The 21,055-nt window shown below is 42.1% G+C and overlaps 1 protein-coding gene across 1 annotated transcript; it reads right to left on the reverse strand.

Annotated features, from left to right (window-relative positions):
• Positions 1-428: 428 nt before the first annotated feature.
• On the reverse strand, positions 429-5,084 carry LOC100496226 (vomeronasal type-2 receptor 26). Its single transcript, XM_031891784.1, has 4 exons — positions 4,959-5,084; positions 4,496-4,711; positions 3,184-3,307; positions 429-1,351 (listed from the first exon to the last, which is right to left on the reverse strand). Exons 1-4 carry the CDS (start codon positions 5,082-5,084, stop codon positions 429-431), a joined length of 1,389 nt encoding a protein of 462 aa, XP_031747644.1.
• Positions 5,085-21,055: the final 15,971 nt, after the last annotated feature.

The raw sequence follows: 21,055 nt of genomic DNA on the forward strand, positions 1-21,055 counted from the left end.
ACCCAATAGGGCTGTTCTGCCCCAATAAGGGGTAATTATATCTTAGTTGGGATCAAGTACAGGTACTGTTTTATTATTACAGAGAAAAGGGAATCATTTAACCATTAAATAAACCCAATATGGCTGTTCTGCCCCCAATAAGGGGTAATTATATCTTAGTTGGGATCAAGTACAGGTACTGTTTTATTATTACAGAGAAAAGGGAATCATTTAACCATTAAATAAACCCAATAGGGCTGTTCTTCCCCCAATAAGGGGTAATTATATCTTAGTTGGGATCAAGTACAGGTACTGTTTTATTATTACAGGGAAAAAGGAAATCAGTTTTAAAATTCTGATTTATTTGATTATAATGGGAGACGGGCTTTCCGTAATTCGGAGCTTTCGGATAATGGGTTTCTGGATAAGTGATCCCATACCTGTACAAATTACTGGTGATGAATTATAATATTTTTATCCTTTTTTTTAATAAAGTCTCTTGTGTTACATTCAGGCTTTACAAGTATAATATAGCACTTAGGGATAAATATACAGCCCAGTAGTGCCAGGCTAGATGCCAGGATTGCAAATATTTCCGCTGCCACAACATATTTGCCCTTAGCGCTCATGTAGGCTGGAATAAAAGAGACCCACACGCTGCAGAACACCAACATGCTGAAGGTGATAAACTTGGCTTCATTGAAAGTATCAGGCAAGTCCCTTGCAAGGAAAGCAATGATGAAACTGACAGAGGCCAGAACCCCCAGGTATCCCAGGACACAGTAAAATCCAATCAATGATCCTTCATTACACTCAGCAATTATCTTCCCAACTTCATCTTCCATGTTATACTGTGGGAATGGGGGAGAAATTCCCAACCAACAAGCACATATAACAACTTGAACAAGTGAACAGAACCCTATAAAAGAGACTGAACCTTTAGATCCAATGTAGTTGTTTAATTTGCTTCCTGGCTTGGTGGCATGAAACACAATGACTACTGTAATGGTTTTGGCCAAGATGGAAGAAAGGGAAATAGAGAAAGTGATGGCAAACACTGTCTGTCGAGTCATGCAGGTTAATTTAATAGGTTGGCCAATAAATATTAAAGAACAGAGGAAGCACATCTTGAGGGAGAAGAGGAGAACGTAGCTGAGATTTCGGTTATTGGCTTTAACTATTGGGGTGTTCTGGTATTTAGTAAAAACTCCCATAACCAAACATGTGAGAACAAATAAAAAGACTGATATTGAAGTCATTGATGTACCCAGTGCTTCTCCATAAGATAAATAGATAATGTATTTATTCACACACTTTTCTTTCTTCTCATTGTGCCACTGGGTTTGGTGACATTTGATACAGACTTTCATATCTGCAAAGATTGAGGGGGGGGGGATGAAAGAATAAGTTGAAGAAGAATAAATGCATATTGATATGTACTGTATATATAAGATGAAAACAACGCTTAAATAATGGATTATTATTATTTTTATGATTAAATAATGAATATATGAAAACTAAAATATAAACTACTAATACTTACAATACAATACAATACTATTAGTAGGCAGACAGTTTCTACTAAAAGATGCTGTTAACATGCAGACCAAACACGATTTGTGTTACCGTCTGAGCGTGTGTATAACTATCTCCCATTACTGCTCCTGGTTTGTCTTTTTCAGGTTGCAATCATGCCCCGGACTTGAATAAAAAGTGACCCCCTAGGCTTGTGTCTATTGCCGAATGCAATCTGCTATGGCTTCTTTTCGCAGCTTTCCTTCTAAACTGGTGTAAGTGACAAAAGCTGCAGCTGTAATAAGGGACTACTTATTATTAGTGATGGGCGAAATGTTTCGCCAGGCATGGATTTGTGGCGAATTTATGCGTTTCACCATTGGCGGATTGTTTCACGAAACGGATGAAAACATTTGCTGTGGAAAAATTCGCTGTTCGACAAAATAATAGCCACGGTTGACGAAATAATAGCCGCGGGCGATGAAATAATAGCCGCACGACAAATTAATAGCCGTGAGCGACAATTATTTTTTGACTCGCGACATTTTCGCCTTTTTGCAAATTTTTCGCTGTTTCGGGAATTTTTTGAAAGATTTGCGCATTTTTTGGCGAAGCAAAATGGGACAGATTCGCTCATCACTACTTATTATTAATTCATTTACAGCAAGGCCAATGCAGAAAAATGTCTACAATTGATTATTTCTTGCACACTACCTTCATTTGTGGCTCTGTTTCATCTACCTCCGGAATACCGTCTTTGCTCAAAGGGGGGGTGTGTGGGAAGAGGCACATAGACATCCACCATCCTGCCCCATACTTCCCACCTCCCCTTCCCTTGCACATCATTCAGACATGCAGCTAAGGGAGTGATAGAGGGGAGGGTGCTGGCTTCAACAGGGCTCTCTCCTTACTATACAGGCGGGTCATGAAAGACTGTGAATACAAACTCATTTATTATTTCAGGGTTCATGTTTAGTGATGAGGGAATTTTTTCACCAGGCATGGATTCGCAGTGAATTTCCGCATTCCATCATTGGCGAATTGTTTCACAAATCTTCTGTGAAAATTTCTTGCAGAAAAGTTCGCCGCACGTAAAAAAATTTTGTTGCTTGCCAAAACTGGGCACGGAAAAAGCGAGAGCGACTAAACAAAAAAAGATTAGTCCTGGAATTTACAGTCACGGCCAACAGACAGGCGCCATTTTGTGTAACCTGCTCTGCTATAGGGCGAAGAAGTGTGGAGAGTTTGGGTGTTGTACCCCTAAAACTGTAGGAGGAGTAGCGTTTAGAAAATGGGGGGCACTAAGAATAATAAGAAGTAGAAGAGCGAGCGACAAAACAAAAAAAGATGCGGGCGACCAAAAAAGACGGACTGCAAAAAAATTGCGAGACAAATGTGTTTCGGGTGAAGAAGTGTGGCGAGTTTGGGTGTTGTACCCCTAAAACTGTAGGAGGAGTAGCATTTAGAAAATGGGGGCGCTAAGAATAATAATAAGAAAAAGCGCGAGCGACAAAACAAAAAAGATGCGGGTGACCAAAAAAGACGGATGGCAAAAAAATTGCGAGACAAATGTGTTTCGGAAATGTTTCGCCATTTCGCAAATTTAATGACTAAGCAAAACGGACAGATTTGCTCATCACTATTCATGTTTAATGGGTTTGTATTTCTTACTTGTATCAGTGCCTTTACCTGTTTGGTTGGTTATCTCACCATCTGGGCAGGGGATGCAGTCATAGCAACAGGCTGGGTATCCCGCTTTAGATGTCTTTCTATATCCGTAAATGCAAGTTTCACTGCAGGATGAACGTGGGGTCTGTTAAGATGAAGAAAACTAGAACTTTTCTGCATTGAAACAGTGGGGCTCAGTTTCACTGGAGCAAATATTGAGTGGGTCAAATGTATGCAGTAGTGATGAGCGAATCTGTCCCGTTTCGCTTTGGTGAAAAATTTGCAAAACGATAGGAAAATTTGCCAAATGTAGAAAAATCCACGAATCGAGTTTGTCGAGTATGCCTATTTTGCCACGACCTCGACTATTTGTGACGCAACAGCGATTTTTTTGACATGCGCCCAAAAATTGGTGCCGGATTTTCGCTGTACTTTTGCAAAACAACTCACCAATGGCGAAATGTGGAAATTCGCTGCAAATCCATGCCTGGGGAAAAAAATTTGCTCATCACTAGTGTGCAATATTTATCGCAAAACTAAATTTATACAGCTGGCGATTACAGCAAAGATAAGAAACTATTAAATGATATTTAAAATGGACAACATCAAGATATTCCAATACTAAGGGGCACATTTACTAATCCACGAATGCTCCAAAGGCGTCCGAATGCGTTTTTTTCGTAATGATCTGTATTTTGCTATTTTATTCGTAAATTGTCGCCACTTTTTCGTAGCCGTTACAACTTTTTCGTAAATTGTTGCGACTTTTTCTTAGCCATTATGATTTTTTCGTAGCCATCGCGCCGAGTACAAAAGTTTCGGATTCAAAAAGTTGCAAAATGTTCGTTTCCAATCCAAATTTTTCCCATTTGGATTCGGATTCGTGGATTAGTAAATCAGCCCCTAAGGCTGATTCAGAAAAGGTCAAAACAAAAATTCTTGTGAGTTTTAGCTTGCAGTAAAAATGGCATCACTCCTTAAAGGGGACCTGTCACCCTAAAAAATAATTCCAAATCCTTTTCCATCATGTTAGTAGAGCAAAATAAACTTCACTTACACTATATAAACGATTTAATTTTTTTCCCCTTTAGTCCTGGAATTTACAGTCACAGCCAACAGACAGGCGCCATTTTGTGTAACCTGCTCCGCTATAGGGCGAAGAAGTGTGGGGAGTTTGGGTGTTGTACCCCTAAAACTGTAGGAGGAGTAGCGTTTAGAAAATGGGGGGCGCTAAGAATAAGAAGAAGAAGAAGCGGAAGAAGAAGCTGAAATGGAAGAACAGTAAGTTGGGTTTTTTCAAACCAACATAATAAATAAATGTGCAAAACATTACCTGACTGAATGCTGGGTGCCACCTTATAAGACTTTCATTAATCGTTAAACCGTTTAGCTGGTCATAACTTCCGACTTTAATACTATGAAGATTGTCATTGGGGGAAAGCACCCAATTCAGAACGTCAAACTTAGAGGGAATTTCTCCATATTTATCAAAAGAGAGTGTGTCCCCTCCGCTGTTTGTGAAACTGATATCTCTTAAATATTTATTGATCTACAATTAGAAAAATACTTCCTTCACGTCCTATACTGCAGCACATATGGGTTAAGTCCCCCTCCTGTTAGGTAGGACGAGTGAAAACAATTAAACATATTATAATACCCCCGCCCCCCTCACATGACACGTGTTTTTTTCGTCCTACCTTCTCAGGTAGTGAGTGAAGTTGCTGCCGAGTTTTTTTCTTGGGCAGCATCTATCCAGGGCCACAGCGCCTTGCAGACCGTTTGGGGGACTTCCTGACAGGCAGTCTTCCCACGGGGCCCCCATCCATCCCCGCAGGTTGCAGCCACAGCAGGCAGGAGGCGTTGCAGAGTGCGCATGCGCAATGGAAGCGCTCGAGTGCAGGGGCGCGCGCTGATGACGTCATCGCCCGGGAAATTTGAAAAGGTACTGTGCTTTCCCTTACAGTCTGCCCTTGCTGCAGACCTGGCGTTTCTGCTCCCAAGGGCTGTGGCTGCCTGCAAAGCATCTAAGGTACTGATAGTAGCCTTTTCTATTGCTTTTGTATTATTTGCCTTTTTTTCTTTTTCTATATTCTATATATATATGCAAAGTTTTACAGATGTCCAGCCAGATGGAACATTCTAAGGCTAAAAAGACCTCTAAGACCAGACATCTTGCCTGCAGGGAATGTCAGACCCCCCTTCCGGATAGCTATTCTAGGGGACGTTGCGAGGATTGTCTGTCTAAGGAGACTACTTCTGCCCCTCAGCCTGAGCCTTCTATGCTATGGTTTAAGGAGTTATTACAGCAAACCTTTATGGAATTCAAACAATCTATTCTGAAGGAAATTCCTAAACCGGCTGCTGAGGATACCCCCTCCTCTGTTGAGGAAGGTGAGTTTTTTGTCATTGATGAAGTAGCTTCTTCTTCTTCTGCTGATGAGATAGTTGATACCTCCATTTTTCAGCCGGATAATATTTCCAAGCTTATTAAAGCTGTGAGAGGAGCAATTGAGGCTCAGGAGGGGAAGGGGGCTGATACTGAGAGATCTCAGGATGCCGCAAAAAAAGTTAAAACTTTTCCTTTTCACCCTGTTATAAAAGATTTAATAGAATTTGAATGGAAAAGTCCCGATAAAGCCCCTGTTATTAATAAAAGGTTTAAGTCATTGTTTCCTATAGACGAGGAAGCTAAGACTTGGGAATCCCCTCCAGTGGTAGACGTAGCAGTGGCTCGTCTCTCTAAGCGCACTACCATCCCTGTAGAGGATGGGTCTGGTCTTAAAGACCCAATGGACCGCAGAGCAGAGTGTTCCCTGAGACGCATTTATACTTCTGCCTCAGCCCAGTGTAAACCGCTGGTTGCAGCCTCTGCGGTCTCTAGAGCCTTAAGGAATTGGCTCACACAGTTGGAGGAGGATATTGAAACCAAGGTCCCTAGGGACCAGATGTTAAAATCCCTTAAAGGGATAAGACTGGCATCTGAATTTTTATGCGATGCATCCATTGAATCACTGAAGTTAGCCTCTAAAAGTATGGCCCTTTCCACCACAGCCAGGAGAGCTATTTGGCTCAGACCATGGTCAGCTGATACCACATCTAAGAATAATCTGTGTAATATGCCCTTTGAACCAGGTCATCTTTTTGGTTCTAAACTAGACACTCTTATGGATAAGATGTCTAATGATAAGGGTAAAACCCTGCCTCAAGACAGGCAGAGGATGAGGTGGAGAAGTAATTTTTTTCGTCGGCAAAAGAGGTCACCAGGCAGATTCAGACAACAGAAGTACGGCGAAAAGGAAAAAGATAGGTCCCAGCCTTCCAGATCACAAGGAGCATCCAGGGCGCAAAGAGGCAGGGGTAAGTCCTTGTCATCAGGCCGTAAGTGGGAATTCTGACGCCAGAAATCTTCCGGTGGGAGGAAGACTAGTTTTTTTCTTAGACCACTGGACAGAGATGGTTTCAGATCTGTGGGTTCTACAACTAGTAGAACAGGGGTACAGAATCGAGTTTTTTGTTTTTCCCCCTCCACGGTTTCTTCCCACCATGAAAAAATCTTCCCCAGAAAAGCAAAGTGCCTTAGAAGAGGCTATAATTACCTTCTACGAAAAGAGGGTTTTGGAAAGAGTTCCAATTCTGGAAGAAGGCTGTGGCACTTACTCTACAGTCTTCCTAGTCCCAAAACCAGATGCTTCTTTTCGTACCATCATAGACCTCAGATTTGTAGATCGTTTTATTCGGAAGAAACATTTCAGGATGGAAACAGCAAAGTCAACCTTGCAGATGATAGAACAGGGAGACTACCTTGCCACCTTAGATCTGAAGGACGCTTATCTCCACGTTCCTATTTTTCCAGCTCACAGGAAATTTCTAAGAATTGCAGTCTTCCTAGGGAATCAGCTTCAGCATTTTCAATTTCGCGTCCTACCCTTTGGCATTACATCTGCTCCAAGGGTGTTCACAAAGGTAGTTGCATCTGTTACTGCGGTTCTTCATCAAGAAGGTATTCATGTGATACCATACCTAGACGATTGGTTGTTCCGGGCAGTGTCAGCTTCCCTTCTCCGGAAGCATCTGCAGAGATCTTTGGAAGTGCTTCAGTATCTGGGCTGGATTGTCAACGAAGAAAAGTCTGCCTTAATTCCTTCAAGACAAAAACAGTTTCTAGGAATGAACATCAATACGGAGGAAATGACAGTTACTTTAACCCCCCAAAGAGTTGTCAATGTCATGCATTATATAACTCAACTCAAACATCTGGCTCCTGTCTCCTTGAGACAGATGATGAAGGTACTAGGTCTAATGACAGCTTCAATAGAAGCCCTTCCTTGGGCCAGACTGCATATGCGACCCCTTCAGCAGGAGATCTTGACTCTCTGGGACAGGACAGAAGAATCTCTGGATTCCACATGGATAATCTCCCAAGAGGTGAGAGACTCTCTAGACTGGTGGCTTCAGCCAGTCAGATATGCCAGAGGGAGGTCGATTCAGGATCCCCCAGGGATCTTAATAACAACAGATGCTTCAGCCAAAGGTTGGGGTGCTCATCTGGGAAAACAGACGGCACAGGGTCTTTGGGATGTCATGGAGAGCTCTCTTTCATCCAATTTCAGAGAGATGAGGGCAGTGTTCAAGGCTCTCATAGTTTTCTCCAATGTTATTCAGGGGCAGGCCGTAACAATACGCTCCGACAATTCAACAGTGGTCTCTTACCTGAATCGCCAGGGGGGAACCAGATCCCAGATACTCCTGAAAGAATCCCAGAGAATTCTTTGCTGGGCAGAGAGGAATCTATTAAGCATTGCTGCTGTCTTCATCAGGGGGAAGGACAATGTTCTTGCAGATTATCTGAGCAGAGTGGTGATAGATCCGAAGGAGTGGTCCTTGAATCAGAGAGTATTCAACACATTAGTCAGACGCTGGGGAGTTCCAGAGGTCGACTTGATGGCAACCAGGAGGAATGCCAAGCTCCCCAAATTCTGCTCCCTGTATCACCAGGATCACCCATGGGTACTAGATGCAATGTCAATCAGATGGCAGTTTCATCTGGCATATATTTTCCCTCCTGTTCCTATGATCAGCCGGGTTATCAAGAAGATTCGGAGGGACCAGACCTCAGTTATTGCTATTCTCCCCTTCTGGCCAAAGAGAATATGGTTCTCACATCTGATGAACATGTGCCATGGGGACTATTGGGTTCTTCCCCAGACCGAGGATCTACTGTTTCAGAACCAGGTTCACTGTCCCGAGCTCAGTCGCCTAAGGCTAACTGCTTGGAGGTTGATAGGCCCTTATTAACCACCTCAGGATTATCTGAGAAGGTTCTTAATACGCTCCTTCAGTCCAGGAAGCCTTCAACTAATAGGGCTTATTCAAGAGTCGTCAAGACCTTTCAAAAGTGGTGTTTTGTGCAGAAAGTAAATGCTGACAAACCATCTGTTTATGAAATTTTGGAATTTTTGCAGCAGGGGCTGGATAAAGGACTAAGTCCTAATACCCTCAAAGTCCAGATTTCTGCCATTTCTGCCTACCTGAGTTCTCAGTTATCGGCTGACCCATTAATACAAAGATTCCTTAAGGCAGCCCAGAGGATCAGACCTCCTGTTCTAAATCCGGTTCCCCAGTGGGACCTGAACATTGTGCTGGAACAATTATGTGAACCACCCTTTGAGCCTTTGGAAGAAATAGATCTAAAGCATCTCTCCCTTAAAACTGCTTTTCTCACGGCTATAACTTCTGCCAGAAGGGTGAGTGAGATTCAGGCTTTAGCCTTTAAAGAACCGTACTTTCAATTTTTTCCCGATCAGGTAGTCCTGAGAACCCTTCCGGATTTTTCTCCTAAAGTTGCCTCAAAGTTAAACATAAATCAGGAGATTAGGCTTCCCTCCTTTTGCCCGAACCCATCTACAGAGGAGGAACTGAGATACCATTCCCTGGATGTCTGCCGTGCTCTTAAGAGATATTTACTACAGACAGAAAACTTTAGGAAATCGGAGAATCTATTTGTAGTTTTTTCAGGCAAAAATAAAGGCCTTACAGCTTCTAAGTTAACCCTGTCTAGATGGTTAAAAGACACTATTCAGACATGCTATATAGCAGCCAAATTGTCTCCTCCAATATTCATCAAAGCCCATTCTACCCGGGCGACATCAACCTCATGGGCAGAACGTCTTCTTGTTTCTACAAACCAGATCTGCAAAGCTGCCACGTGGTCAAGCCTTCATACTTTCTCCAAGCATTACAGGCTGGACATTGATGCTTTGCAGGAAACAGCCTTTGGGAGAGCTATCCTTCAGTCGGTGTATCAGAAGAAATAATTATTACCCACCCTGATTACTTGCTATTTCCCATATGTGCTGCAGTATAGGACGTGAAGGAAAGGTGAAATTTACTTACCGTAATTTCTTTTTCCTTCAAGTCCATACAGCAGCACAAGTTTGTTCCCACCCTAATAAATCTCTTTTTTGTGTCCTATGGTAGTACTTTTTTATAACACGTGTCATGTGAGGGGGGCGGGGGTATTATAATATGTTTAATTGTTTTCACTCGTCCTACCTAACAGGAGGGGGACTTAACCCATATGTGCTGCTGTATGGACTTGAAGGAAAAAGAAATTACGGTAAGTAAATTTCACCTGTCATTTTACATAACGATCTTAGAAGTTGAAACAAAAAATATTAGAATTTGGAAACTATGACAAACTTGGAGACATAATAATACTTGGAATATACTGGAATCTCACCATAATGACGAAAAATGCCCATTTGTTCCACTATTGATTTTTGTCCTTTGCACCTTGCCTCGTGGCTGGAAATTAGACCTATAATCTAAAACAATGTTTAATATACACATGGCTGTTCCCAGTGTGTACAGTGTGTTATTAAATGTGTCATAAATAGCATTGCCATAGCATTCCCACTATTTTCTGGGCTCTGACAATTACAGTGTAGTTCTGTAGAAAACAATGACAATTTGTATGTACAGTTATGGGACCTGTTATCCAGAATGCTCGGGACATGGGGTCATTTAAATATTGAATAAAACCAATAGGGCTGTTCTGCCCCCAATAAGGGGTAATTATATCTTAGTTGGGATCAAGTACAGGTACTGTTTTATTATTACAGAGAAAAGGGAATCATTTAACCATTAAATAAACCCAATAGGGCTGTTCTGCCCCAATAAGGGGTAATTATATCTTAGTTGGGATCAAGTACAGGTACTGTTTTATTATTACAGAGAAAAGGGAATCATTTAACCATTAAATAAACCCAATAGGGCTGTTCTGCCCCAATAAGGGGTAATTATATCTTAGTTGGGATCAAGAACAGGTACTGTTTTATTATTACAGAGAAAAGGGAATCATTTAACCATGAAATAAACCCAATAGGACTGTTCTGCCCCCAATAAGGGGTAATTATATCTTAGTTGGGATCAAATACAAGGTACTGTTTTATTATTACAGAGAAAAAGGAAATCATTTATAAAAATGTGAATTATTTGCTTATAATGAAGTCTGTGGGCGATGGCCTTTCCGTAATACGGAACTTTATAGATAATTGTTTTCCGGATAAGGGATCCCATACTTGTATTTTTGTGGCTGAATTGTTACACTTATTATTATTGAACTTATTGAGCGCTATAGTTTTCTGGCCGTATTCATTTGGTCTGCTTTTGTTACACAGACCTTGCCCTGTTTTGCTACAAACTTCCCACCTTCCTATTTCACATTTGATATTGAAGGTTAGCGGTTAGCGGTTGGCTAAAAATTGCACTGCCCAGGGTATTTCTTTAGGATCTTACTTATTCCTTCTTTGGCTTCTTCCATCTTCTCTTTGCTCTGGTCCAAGTGCACATGCACAATACAGTGAAAAGTCGGGCTTAGAAGCAATGATTACGCTTTTTTTCAGCTTGGAAGATGGCAAAATATGTCTTTTAGGTGAACATAGGTTATATTTAGTTTGTCCAGCAGGTGGCACCAACCCTTAAGGTGGGCCTGTAGAGTGGATTCCCCTGCAGGAGTCTATTTAAGAAAGAAAGCCTTATCAAGAATATATCTTCCTAACTCTGTATTGTCTGCCTCTCCAGTTGATGTTCTTAGACCAAAGAGAAAGTACTCTTTGGTCTAAGAACATCAACAGGAGAGGCAGACAGTACAAAGTCAGGCCAAGTAGGAAGATATATTCTTGATAAGGCTAATTAGAGAAGTTACTTGTATCAGCTCGCTGTAGGCGCAAGAGATAGTCTGAGTAGCCATCAAGCACAGCCTGTGTCCCAACGAGGAGTGAGTATTTGTGGAAGAACCCCCAGGTGATTGTATGCCAATTAGGAAACTGGAGTTTGTAGACTAGATTAGTGAGAACTTGGTAGAGCTGCTGTGAGAGAAAAGGGGGAACTGGATTAGGAGAGGAGACCCCCTCAAAAGCTAATGGCAAGAGAGAATATGGTGAGTGCAGAAAAGAGAGGATATTTCACGCTGTGCTTATTGTGTAAATACTAAGTTCTAGTCAACAGTTTGTGCTTCAGTCTGCCCCTGTGACACCTGTGAGAAGTGCTGGGTAAATGCCGGCTTGGTTATTCCCACTGACGAGCCCAGCGGTTACTACACTCCCTAACTCGCCTGTCTAAACATAGAAGTCAGGGGAGTATGCCCTAGCATATAAGAAAATATAGCACCAGTGTTTCCTGGCATATGAGTGAATATTCCACTTTCACTTCCACTGTGTACTCAAGGATATACAATAAGGAGGAGAATAATTATGTATCTGCATTTAAAGGGGACGTTCACCATCGTGCAGGCTGCTTTTTATAGAAACAATGCTATATTTTACATATAACCTAAATTTAACTTACCTCCCAAGGTTTAATAACGTGTCCATTGCTGCCTTGTCTCCTTTTCTCTAACTGCATGACATGTAAGGCGTGGGCCAAGGCATATACAGCATTATATATACTGTAACTGTGGTAAGCAATTTCCTCACTAAAGCTTTCATATTGGTTTATCTCTTCTCCTGTACATGTGTCAGTACCAAATCCAATAGTTACATTGTAGGCACACTGATAGAGTTCAACCCAGGCTGAAAAAATAAAGATATCACTGGGATACAGGTCAGGCTTTATGCCTGAAATAAATTCCTTGAAGCCAGGCACATCACCTTTATGAGGAGTAAAAGCCAGACTGCCATTGAATGGCTGCAGCCCTTTAAAATAATGATCATTTCCAATCAATACATCCCACTGGGAGGAGGTGATCCACACCTTACCTGATACAGGAAATAAGTACAGTATACTTTGTAATTCAGAAACATAATCTCTATCACAATACAAAATAATGACATTGGTTGAATTAACCCGTTCAGCAACTTTTTTTCTAGATTCATTTTGCATTTCTCCTTTAGTGAAAAATTCGAGGAAGGTCACACAAATACCATTCCTTGCAAGCTCTTCCAGCAGTAATTGGCTGATCTTCAAGCCAAACTCATCGGCTGAAACCAATATTCCCACCCATGTCCAGGAAAAATATTTTAGTAACTTAACAATGGCCAAGTACTGGAAATCATCACTTGGTACAGTCTGATAAAAAGAGGGAAATTGGATCTTATCTCTTAATTTAGGGTCCAGGGAACTGTAGCTTATCTGAAATAAAAATATAGCACATAAATCAGTTACAGTGCAAATCATAATGAAAAGTTTCTTTTCTATATGCTGATATAATTATAATAATGATTATCTGATTATATAAATATATAGGTTTAATAGCATATAGTTTATAGTAGTTTGCGTATAGTAGAACCCTGATTTTACATGCCCGGATTTAAAGTTCTTTCTAATAGCAACAGTCACTTCATGACTCTGTGCATACTACAGGAAAATAAGAGTGTACCCAATAGTGTACCCAAAAATAGAGCATCCAATCCTCTTCGTATTGCTTCCAAAAAAAAAAAACAGATAAGGGGATTAAACCACCACTACTGTAGTATGCAGGACCAATATCCGAAGTGTTCTTTATCAATAATACAGTCAAACTTCAAATCCCATATTTTACTTTTTCCAGTGAGACCTGGATATGGGTGCAGTGTAGGGGGAGGGTCGGCATGACAGGGCAGGCTGGGTGAGTGGGGATTGGGCAGGTTAGGATATGGGTCAGCGGGGTACAAAAGTAGGGGGAAGGGGGGCCATTCAGCGCGGGAAGCGGGTACCCAGCTTGCCAGGCAGCAGCCGCAAGAGTCCCACCCTCCCTATAAAAAAAAAAATAAGGAAAAGCTATTATTTAAGTTGGGCGTAGGAGACAGAATGGTAAGATTAAGGGGATCCCAGCAAGCAAGCAGTCACAGCGTTGGCGGGTCTTTTGCTAGTCTGCTGGGCATGGAGGTGTGGTATTGGGATAGCGATAATATCACTATCCCATCCATGGTGAAGAATAGTCAGTTGTCTACATAAAAATTAAAGCAACCAATTCAACAAAGTTTATGTAGGCCAAAGATGAAAAACCAAAAATATAAAATGTGAGGAGGGAAATCCTACCTTTTTGCTCAGTGAAAGAAAAGAATAATATCTGTGAGAAGGAAGTCACGTGGTCTTATAAATCCCTTTTTAATTTGTATTGGATAAATTACTGGTCCTACCTCTTTGTCTGGATTTGCCAGTTCTACCCATAGGTTTGTACTGGCATGGAAGGGATGTAGATGAAAAAGCCTTGTTACACTACCACTAGGTTTTAACATTTTAGGTTTAATTGTCTGAATCTGTATCAATCACTATATATTAACATTTATTTGTTTTCTTACCTGTGGGATCTTGTAAATACCCAAAATCCTGGCCAACAGTAGGGTCAGTCTTGTGGATATTCCATCAACAATAGCCACCAAATTATATGGGAGCAGACAGCGATAGTTGGGTATTCGCATGTTTCCTCCACAGAGAACGTCAATTATTCCAAACATTGCTTGTTCTTCATTTAAACAATTGTCAACAATATGGAAGCCAAGCGTTATATTAGGCAAAAGATAAGGATTCTTATTAATTTCAGTGATAGCAAAGACAAAGGCCAGAACATTCTGATAATTCCAGACATTCAATCTGTCAGAGAAGTGGAAGGCTTGTCAGAGAAATTGATTCGTAAAGGACTCTCTCTAAAGCTGAAATACATTAAGACCAAGCCATTTAAATGTGCAACATGCTGCACCTTGTTCCAAATCTGTTCATACATAACATACTTCATGTTAGGGGGAATTGATTGAAATTATTACCTGTTATTAGTATAGCACCAACACATTTTGTAGCATATCATCTGTGGTGGATGTGAGCAAATTGCCATTTTAGGAGCTTGTGTTAAATCCCAACATATTTTCTAGATTGTGCAAGAAGATGAAGAGGAAAGTAAATGCAGGAATAAGAGTTTTAGATGGAGCTGATCTTTCCAATAGCCGGAGGACCAGCCTCTCTAATGGTAAGATGGAGGAGAGGAGGGAAAGGTATTGACAGATTGTGAATATAGCGAATGGGGTATCTGTTATCCAAATTGCTTCAACCAAACAGTTTTCCTTCTCCCTGGTGCCAGGGTTCAGCATCTAAATCAGCGGTGGGCAAACTACAGCCCGCGGGCCACATCCGGACCGCTGGCCTTTTTTAACCGGCATGCCAACACGGGCACGATAAAAGAAATATGGGCCCTGATTGTTTGCGCCCCATGCATGTGTGTGACGTCAGCGCGTACGGGGCGCAGCCATATAAAAGGATGCCGGGGGGGACAGAAGTTGGGACAGAAGCAGCCACAGGGAGCCTCAGGTCCCTGGGGGGGGGTGATGGGGGATGCTGGGAAGGATGCTGGAGGGAGGATGCTGGGGAATGGAGCTTGAGGATGCTGGGGAATGGAGCTTGAGGATGCTGGGGGTGGAGCTGGAGGATGGTGGAGTGGGAACTGCAGGAAGCTGGGGAGTGGAGCTGGAGGATGTTGGGGAGGCGCTGGCCCAGCCTGGCTCGTCTGTAAGTGAATGTGGCCCCTGAGCTAAAAAGTTTGCCCACCCCTGAGCTAACTGATTGTGTAGACAAATTATTGGATGGGGTAGACATGACCTAGCTGTCTTAAAACATATTGGTACCTTAAAGAGTGAGTTCAGGGATATAGGATCTAAGATTAAGGAAAGGTCTTCCAGTGTCAATTCTCTGACATTTTACCTGTGCAATTTTAGGAAGACAGTGGTAGCTTAGGAAGCTAAATGCTTGGCTAAAGTCCTGGTGTAGGAAAGAAAGGTTTGAGTTCCTAGAGCACTGGGCTGATTTTTCATTTAGGGTACAATTAATAAAGGAAATTGCACATTAATGGAAGGGGCTGTCAAGGTTGAGGTTGTTTTCTCTGGAGACAAGGCACCTGTAAAAATATTAGTCTGTTCAAGTACATTAGATTACATACAGAAATCAGGAGATCTTTTCTGCCTTAGAAAAGATCAAAGAATGAGAGGCCCCCCCTTTAGACTGAAGCAGCATAGGGGGTTCATCATGGTGAGAGCAGTGAGAAAGTGAAATGCCCTGCTGAGTGATATTGTGATTCTATTAATGCTTTTAAGACCGTCTTCTTGAAAAAGCATTATATCCCAAGCTATAGAGATTTTAGAATTAACAATTAGGGGGTGATTTAGTGCGACAACTCACACAATTCGAATTATGGATAAAACACTCAAATGTGTGATGTTTATTAAGGGAAAAAAAAATCTGAAAACTCGAATGTAAAACTTCAGCATCTAAAAGTTTGCGAGTTATCCTAGGCAATGTCAAGTCATATTTTCATATTTTTTTCAAATATAAAAACTTGCAAATTTAAGATATTTGAGTTTTTTATTTGGACGAATTTTCCTTATTAATAAATGAGCGAGCATTTGACGTACAAGTTTATTCGAATTAGAAAAACAATCTCGAATTCACAAACTCAAAAATTGATAAATAAGCTCATTTGTATAGTTACATGATCAACAATTAGGGGGACATTTACCGTATATACTCGAGTATAAGCCGATCCGAATATAAGCCGAGGTACCTAATTTTACCTAAGAAAACTGGAAAAACTTATTGACTCGAGTATAAGCCGAGGGAAATGCAGCCGCTACTGTTGAAGTTGAAGTGATATCCCCACCTCCCAGCAGCCAATTAGCAGAACAATGTGAAAGCATCAAGATAGCAGCTCCCAGTAGGTATCAGAATAGCACTCAATAGTAAGAAATCCAAGTCCGGCTTGGGACTCCTCCAGTTACATGGGAGTAGGAGAAACAATATGTTAGCTGAAAGCAGTTCTAGCGCTGTGTAGCGCTGGCTGAAAGCTCAGACTTGGGCACTGAGATGGCGCCTACACACCAATATTACAGCTAAACATACATTTGTTGGTTCAAGAACACAATTTTATTTGCTATGTAAACAGTGTAATTTAGAACTAAAAGTATACCATACAAATCATGACAGTATCCCTTTAAAATTTACTTGATATGTTGTGTATAAAAACCTCACTAATCTTTTCCTTCAACATTTAAATTTAATTAAGATAGTCTCACCTCTGTCCTTTTTTTTTTTCCCCCCAGACGACCATAATGATAGTTTCTCACCTGCAATGGCACATGATTTGGAGGCTCATGCTGTGTGTATAGAGAAGGGGGGGACGGGACGGGACACACACAAGATCGCGCCTTTACACACAGCTCATGCCTGCAGCCACTTATTAACTCCTTCCCTCTCCCTCAGCTAAAACCCAACCTTGTATCCTTAACCCTCTTTCCTCAGCGCTCTGTGTAGGGATGGAAGGAGTTAATGAGGATGTGCATGCTGAGATTTGGTGGGATAATTGCCATTTATCCCCTGCCCCGAGCGATAGCACCGGTAATGTAGAAGCGCCGCGTATAATGCCGCCGATGCGCGCCCTGCCTATACTCGTACCTTTGTTGAGAAGGCGATGCTGCCGAAGCTGCAGATGCGCGTCACCTGAATTGTCCAACGATGCACGCGCAGGCGCACGCACCTTATGCGCGCAACGGCCGCATTTCTAGATCGAATCCATATACCGTATATACTCTAGTATAAGCGCGAGTATAAGCCGAGGTTTACTTTTTCAGCACATTTTTAGTGCTAAAAAACTCGGCTTATACTCGAGTATATACGGTACTAATCCACGAACGTCCGAAAAGTGTCGGAATGTGTTTTTTTCGTTATGATCGGTATTTTTGCGATTTTTTCATCGCCATAGCGATGGTTTTTGTGAATTGTCGCGACTTTTTCGTCGTCGTCACGTCTTTTTTCGCGAATTGTCACAACTTTTTCGTCGCTGTCGCGAAATAATCGTACTGTCGCGCCGAGTACGAAAGTTTCGGATTCATTCAAGCTTCAGTTGCGACAATCCGTGAAAAAGTCGTAACGGCAATGAAAAAGTTGCGACAATTCGCGAAAAATTCAACGAAAAAATCACAAAAAATACGAAAAAAATCGCAAAAATTTCCAATCCGTTTTTTTCCCATTCGGGATTTGGATTCGTGGATTAGTAAATCTCCCCCTTAGTATAGTTACATACATAGTTACATAGGTAAGTTGGGTTGAAAAAAAAAAAACAAAGTCCATCAAGATCAACCTCTCCATAAAAACCCCAGTGCACATACACGTACTGACTCACATACATAAACCATCCAGAAAGCTCCGAATTACGGAAAGCCCATCTCCCATAGACTCCATTTTAACCAAATAATTCAGAATTTTAAAACTGATTTACTTTTTCTCTGTAATAATAAAACAGTACCTGTACTTGATCCCAACTAAGATATAATTACCCCTTATTGGGGCAGAACAGCCCTATTGGGTTTATTTAATGGTTAAATGATTCCCTTTTCTCTGTAATAATAAAACAGTACCTGTACTTGATCCCAACTAAGATATAATTACCCCTTATTGGGGGCAGAACAGCCCTATTGGGTTTATTTCATGGTTAAATGATTCCCTTTTCTCTGTAATAATAAAACAGTACCTGTACTTGATGTATGTATGTATAACTTTATTTATAAAGCGCCACAAGGGTACGCAGCGCTGTACAGTCTTACAGAATACAAAATTACACACAGGGAGGACAAGTGATATAAAAAATAAATACAATAAATACATATATGTATATATATATATATAAGTGCCATATGGTATGAGACACAGTAGGAAGGAGGTCCCTGCCCCGTAGAGCTTACAATCTAAATGGTTGGGTAACATACAGGCACAAATAGGAAGGTAAGAGTGCTTCAGGTATGGCATTTGCCCTTAAGCGCAGGATTGGGCAGAATAATGTCTTAGTGCTCCAGAAGGTAACAGCTGAGTTTTATCTTAAAGAGAGTGGGTGAGTGTTCCCTACGGAGGGATTCAGGGATAGAGTTCCAGAGGGAAGGAGCAGCGAGATAGAAAGGTTTAAGCCGAGAGAGCGCAGTGGGTGTGGATGGTGTAAAGAGACGGCGGCTCTGAGAGGAGCGGAGGAGACGACCAGGAACATGTAGGGAGACCAGTGAAGAAATGTAGTGAGGAGCAGAGGAGTGAAGGGCTTTGAATGTCAGCAGAAGGATTTTGTAAGCTATCCTTTGCTTTACAGGCAGCCATGCTAGTGAGCTTAATTGAGGCTGAGCAGGTTCCCTCTTAGGAGAGAGCAGGAGGATCCTGGCAGCAGAGTTTAAGATTGATTGCAGGGGAGAGAGGTGGGAGTCTGGGAGGCCGGTTAGTAGAAGATTGCAGTAATCTAAGCGGGAAAGGATAAGGGCATAGATTAGTGTTTTAGCTGTTGCTTGTGAAAGAAAGGGGCGTATCTTGGCAATATTGCGGAGGAAAAAGCGGCAGGTTTTGGCAGTGTTATTAATATGGTTAGAGAAGGAGAGAGACTGGTCAAAGATAACCCCAAGGCAGCGTGCAGAATTTACAGGGTTGATGGTCATGCCATCAATAGTAATGGTGAAAGGAGGAGGAGGGCCAGGTTTGGGCGGGAAGACCATGAGCTGTTTTAGCTAGGTTAAGTTTGAGCTGGTGTCGGTTCATCCAGGAGGAGATAGCCAGGAGGCAGTTACCAATCTGGGTTTGGACATCAGCAGTTAGTGCAGGGGTGTCTAAATATATCTGGATGTCATCTGCATATAGGTGGTATTTAAGACCAAACGAAGAAATAAGGTCTCCTAAAGAGAGAGTGTACAGGGAGAACAGCAGGGGACCAAGCACAGAGCCCTGAGGCACCCCCACACTAAGCGGAACCGGGGTAGAGGATTTGTTAGTATGAGCGACAGAGAAGGAGTGGTTAGAGAGATAGGAAGAGAACCAGGATGCAGCCTGATCCCGGATACCCAGAGAATGGAGAATTTGCATAAGAATAGAATGGTCGACAGTATCAAAAGCAGAGGAAAGGTCTAGGAGAATGAGAACCGAGTAGCGTCCTTTGGCCTTGGCAGTCTGGAGATCATTTGCCACTCTACATAAGGCCGTCTCAGTGGAGTGCGCAGGCCGAAAACCAGACTGCATAGGGTCCAGCAGATTATGGGTGCAGAGGAAGTTAGTTACACGAGAAAACACAAGACGTTCCAGGAGTTTAGAGGCTAGGGGCAGGAGAGAGACGGGATGGTAGTTAGAAAGGCAGGACGGGTCCAGTGTAGCCTTTTTAAGAATGGGTTTGACACATGCTTGTTTGAAGAGAGAGGGAAAAGTACCAGAAGCCAGAGAGGAATTGAATATGTGGGTAAGAGCTGGAGTAAGGGCAGGGGCACACTGTTTTAGTAGGGATGAGGGCATAGGATCCAGCGAGCAGGTAGTAGGCGGAGAGGATCGGAGAAGCTGAGAAACTTCAGACTCTGTTACGAGACTGAAGGAGCTGAATACGGAGAGAGGAGATTTAGGAAGGTTGAGATTACCGGTATCTGAGGGTTGGGAAAATTGATTGCGGATAGAATCGACTTTGCTTTTAAAGAAGTCAGCAAAGTCCTGGGGGGTGTGTTCAGATATGATTGAGTCATTAGGTGAGGGATGAAGTAGTGCGTTAAATATGGAGAATAAGCGCCGCGGGTTTGATTTATTATTATTTATAAGTGTGTTATAGTATGCTTGCTTGGCCTGGGATAGGGCAGTATTGAGGCACACCATAAGAAATTTATAGTGGAAGAAGTCAGCTTTAACGCGTGATTTCCTCCAAATGCGCTCAGCAGATCGTGCACAGGAGCGCAGAAATCGCGTCTGAGGGTTAAGCCAGGGACGGGGATTGTGGGCACGACTGCGTTGTGGCTGCAGGGGGGCATGGGTGTTAATTGCAGATGATAAAATTGAGTTGTAGGTATTTACCAGTAACTCAGGATCAGAGGAAGCACAGGAGGAGGAGAGGCTAGAACTAAGAGAGTTAGAGAGAGCAGTTATATCAACCATTCGCGTGTTGCGAATCAGGGTTTTAGGCTGAGAGTTAGAGGGAGAATGAGACACGTGCGAGATAGAAAAGGAGATAAGATGATGATCTGAAAGAGGAAAAGGCTCACTGTTAAATGTAGATAGATCTAGATTTTTAGAAAAGACCAGATCTAGAAAATGACCATCCTTATGGGTAGCTGTATTAGTCCATTGCCGGAGATCAAAGGAGGAGGTTAGATGGAGAAATCGAGAGGGCCAGGGCTGAGAGGGGTCATCTATGTGGCAATTGAAGTCGCCTAAAATGATTGTAGGGGTGTCAGAGCATAGAAAAAAAGAGAGCCAGGATTTAAAGTCAGAGAGAAAAGTAGCCAAGGATTTTGAAGAAGGAGGTCTGTAAACAACTGCCACCCGCACAGAGAGAGGGGGGAACAGCTGAACCGTATGCACCTCGAAAGAAGGAAACCTGAAAGTAGGGGGTATAGGGATTAGTTTAAACCGGCAATGAGGGGAGAGCAGAACC

The sequence above is a fragment of the Xenopus tropicalis genome, chromosome 8 (genome assembly GCF_000004195.4).
Source record: "Xenopus tropicalis strain Nigerian chromosome 8, UCB_Xtro_10.0, whole genome shotgun sequence".
NCBI lineage: Eukaryota > Metazoa > Chordata > Amphibia > Anura > Pipidae > Xenopus > Xenopus tropicalis.

What these genes read in the sequence shown, in the direction of transcription:
- LOC100496226 (XM_031891784.1), bottom strand. Translation starts at nt 5,084, where the DNA reads ATGACGTCATCAGCGCGCGCCCCTGCACTCGAGCGCTTCCATTGCGCA. An exon ending in GGCACCCAGCATTCAGTCAG is followed by an intron (nt 3,308 to 4,495) that starts GTAATGTTTTGC and finishes TCATCTTAACAG; the next exon opens with ACCCCACGTTCATCCTGCAG. An exon ending in TGAGATAACCAACCAAACAG is followed by an intron (nt 1,352 to 3,183) that starts GTAAAGGCACTG and finishes CAATCTTTGCAG; the next exon opens with ATATGAAAGTCTGTATCAAA.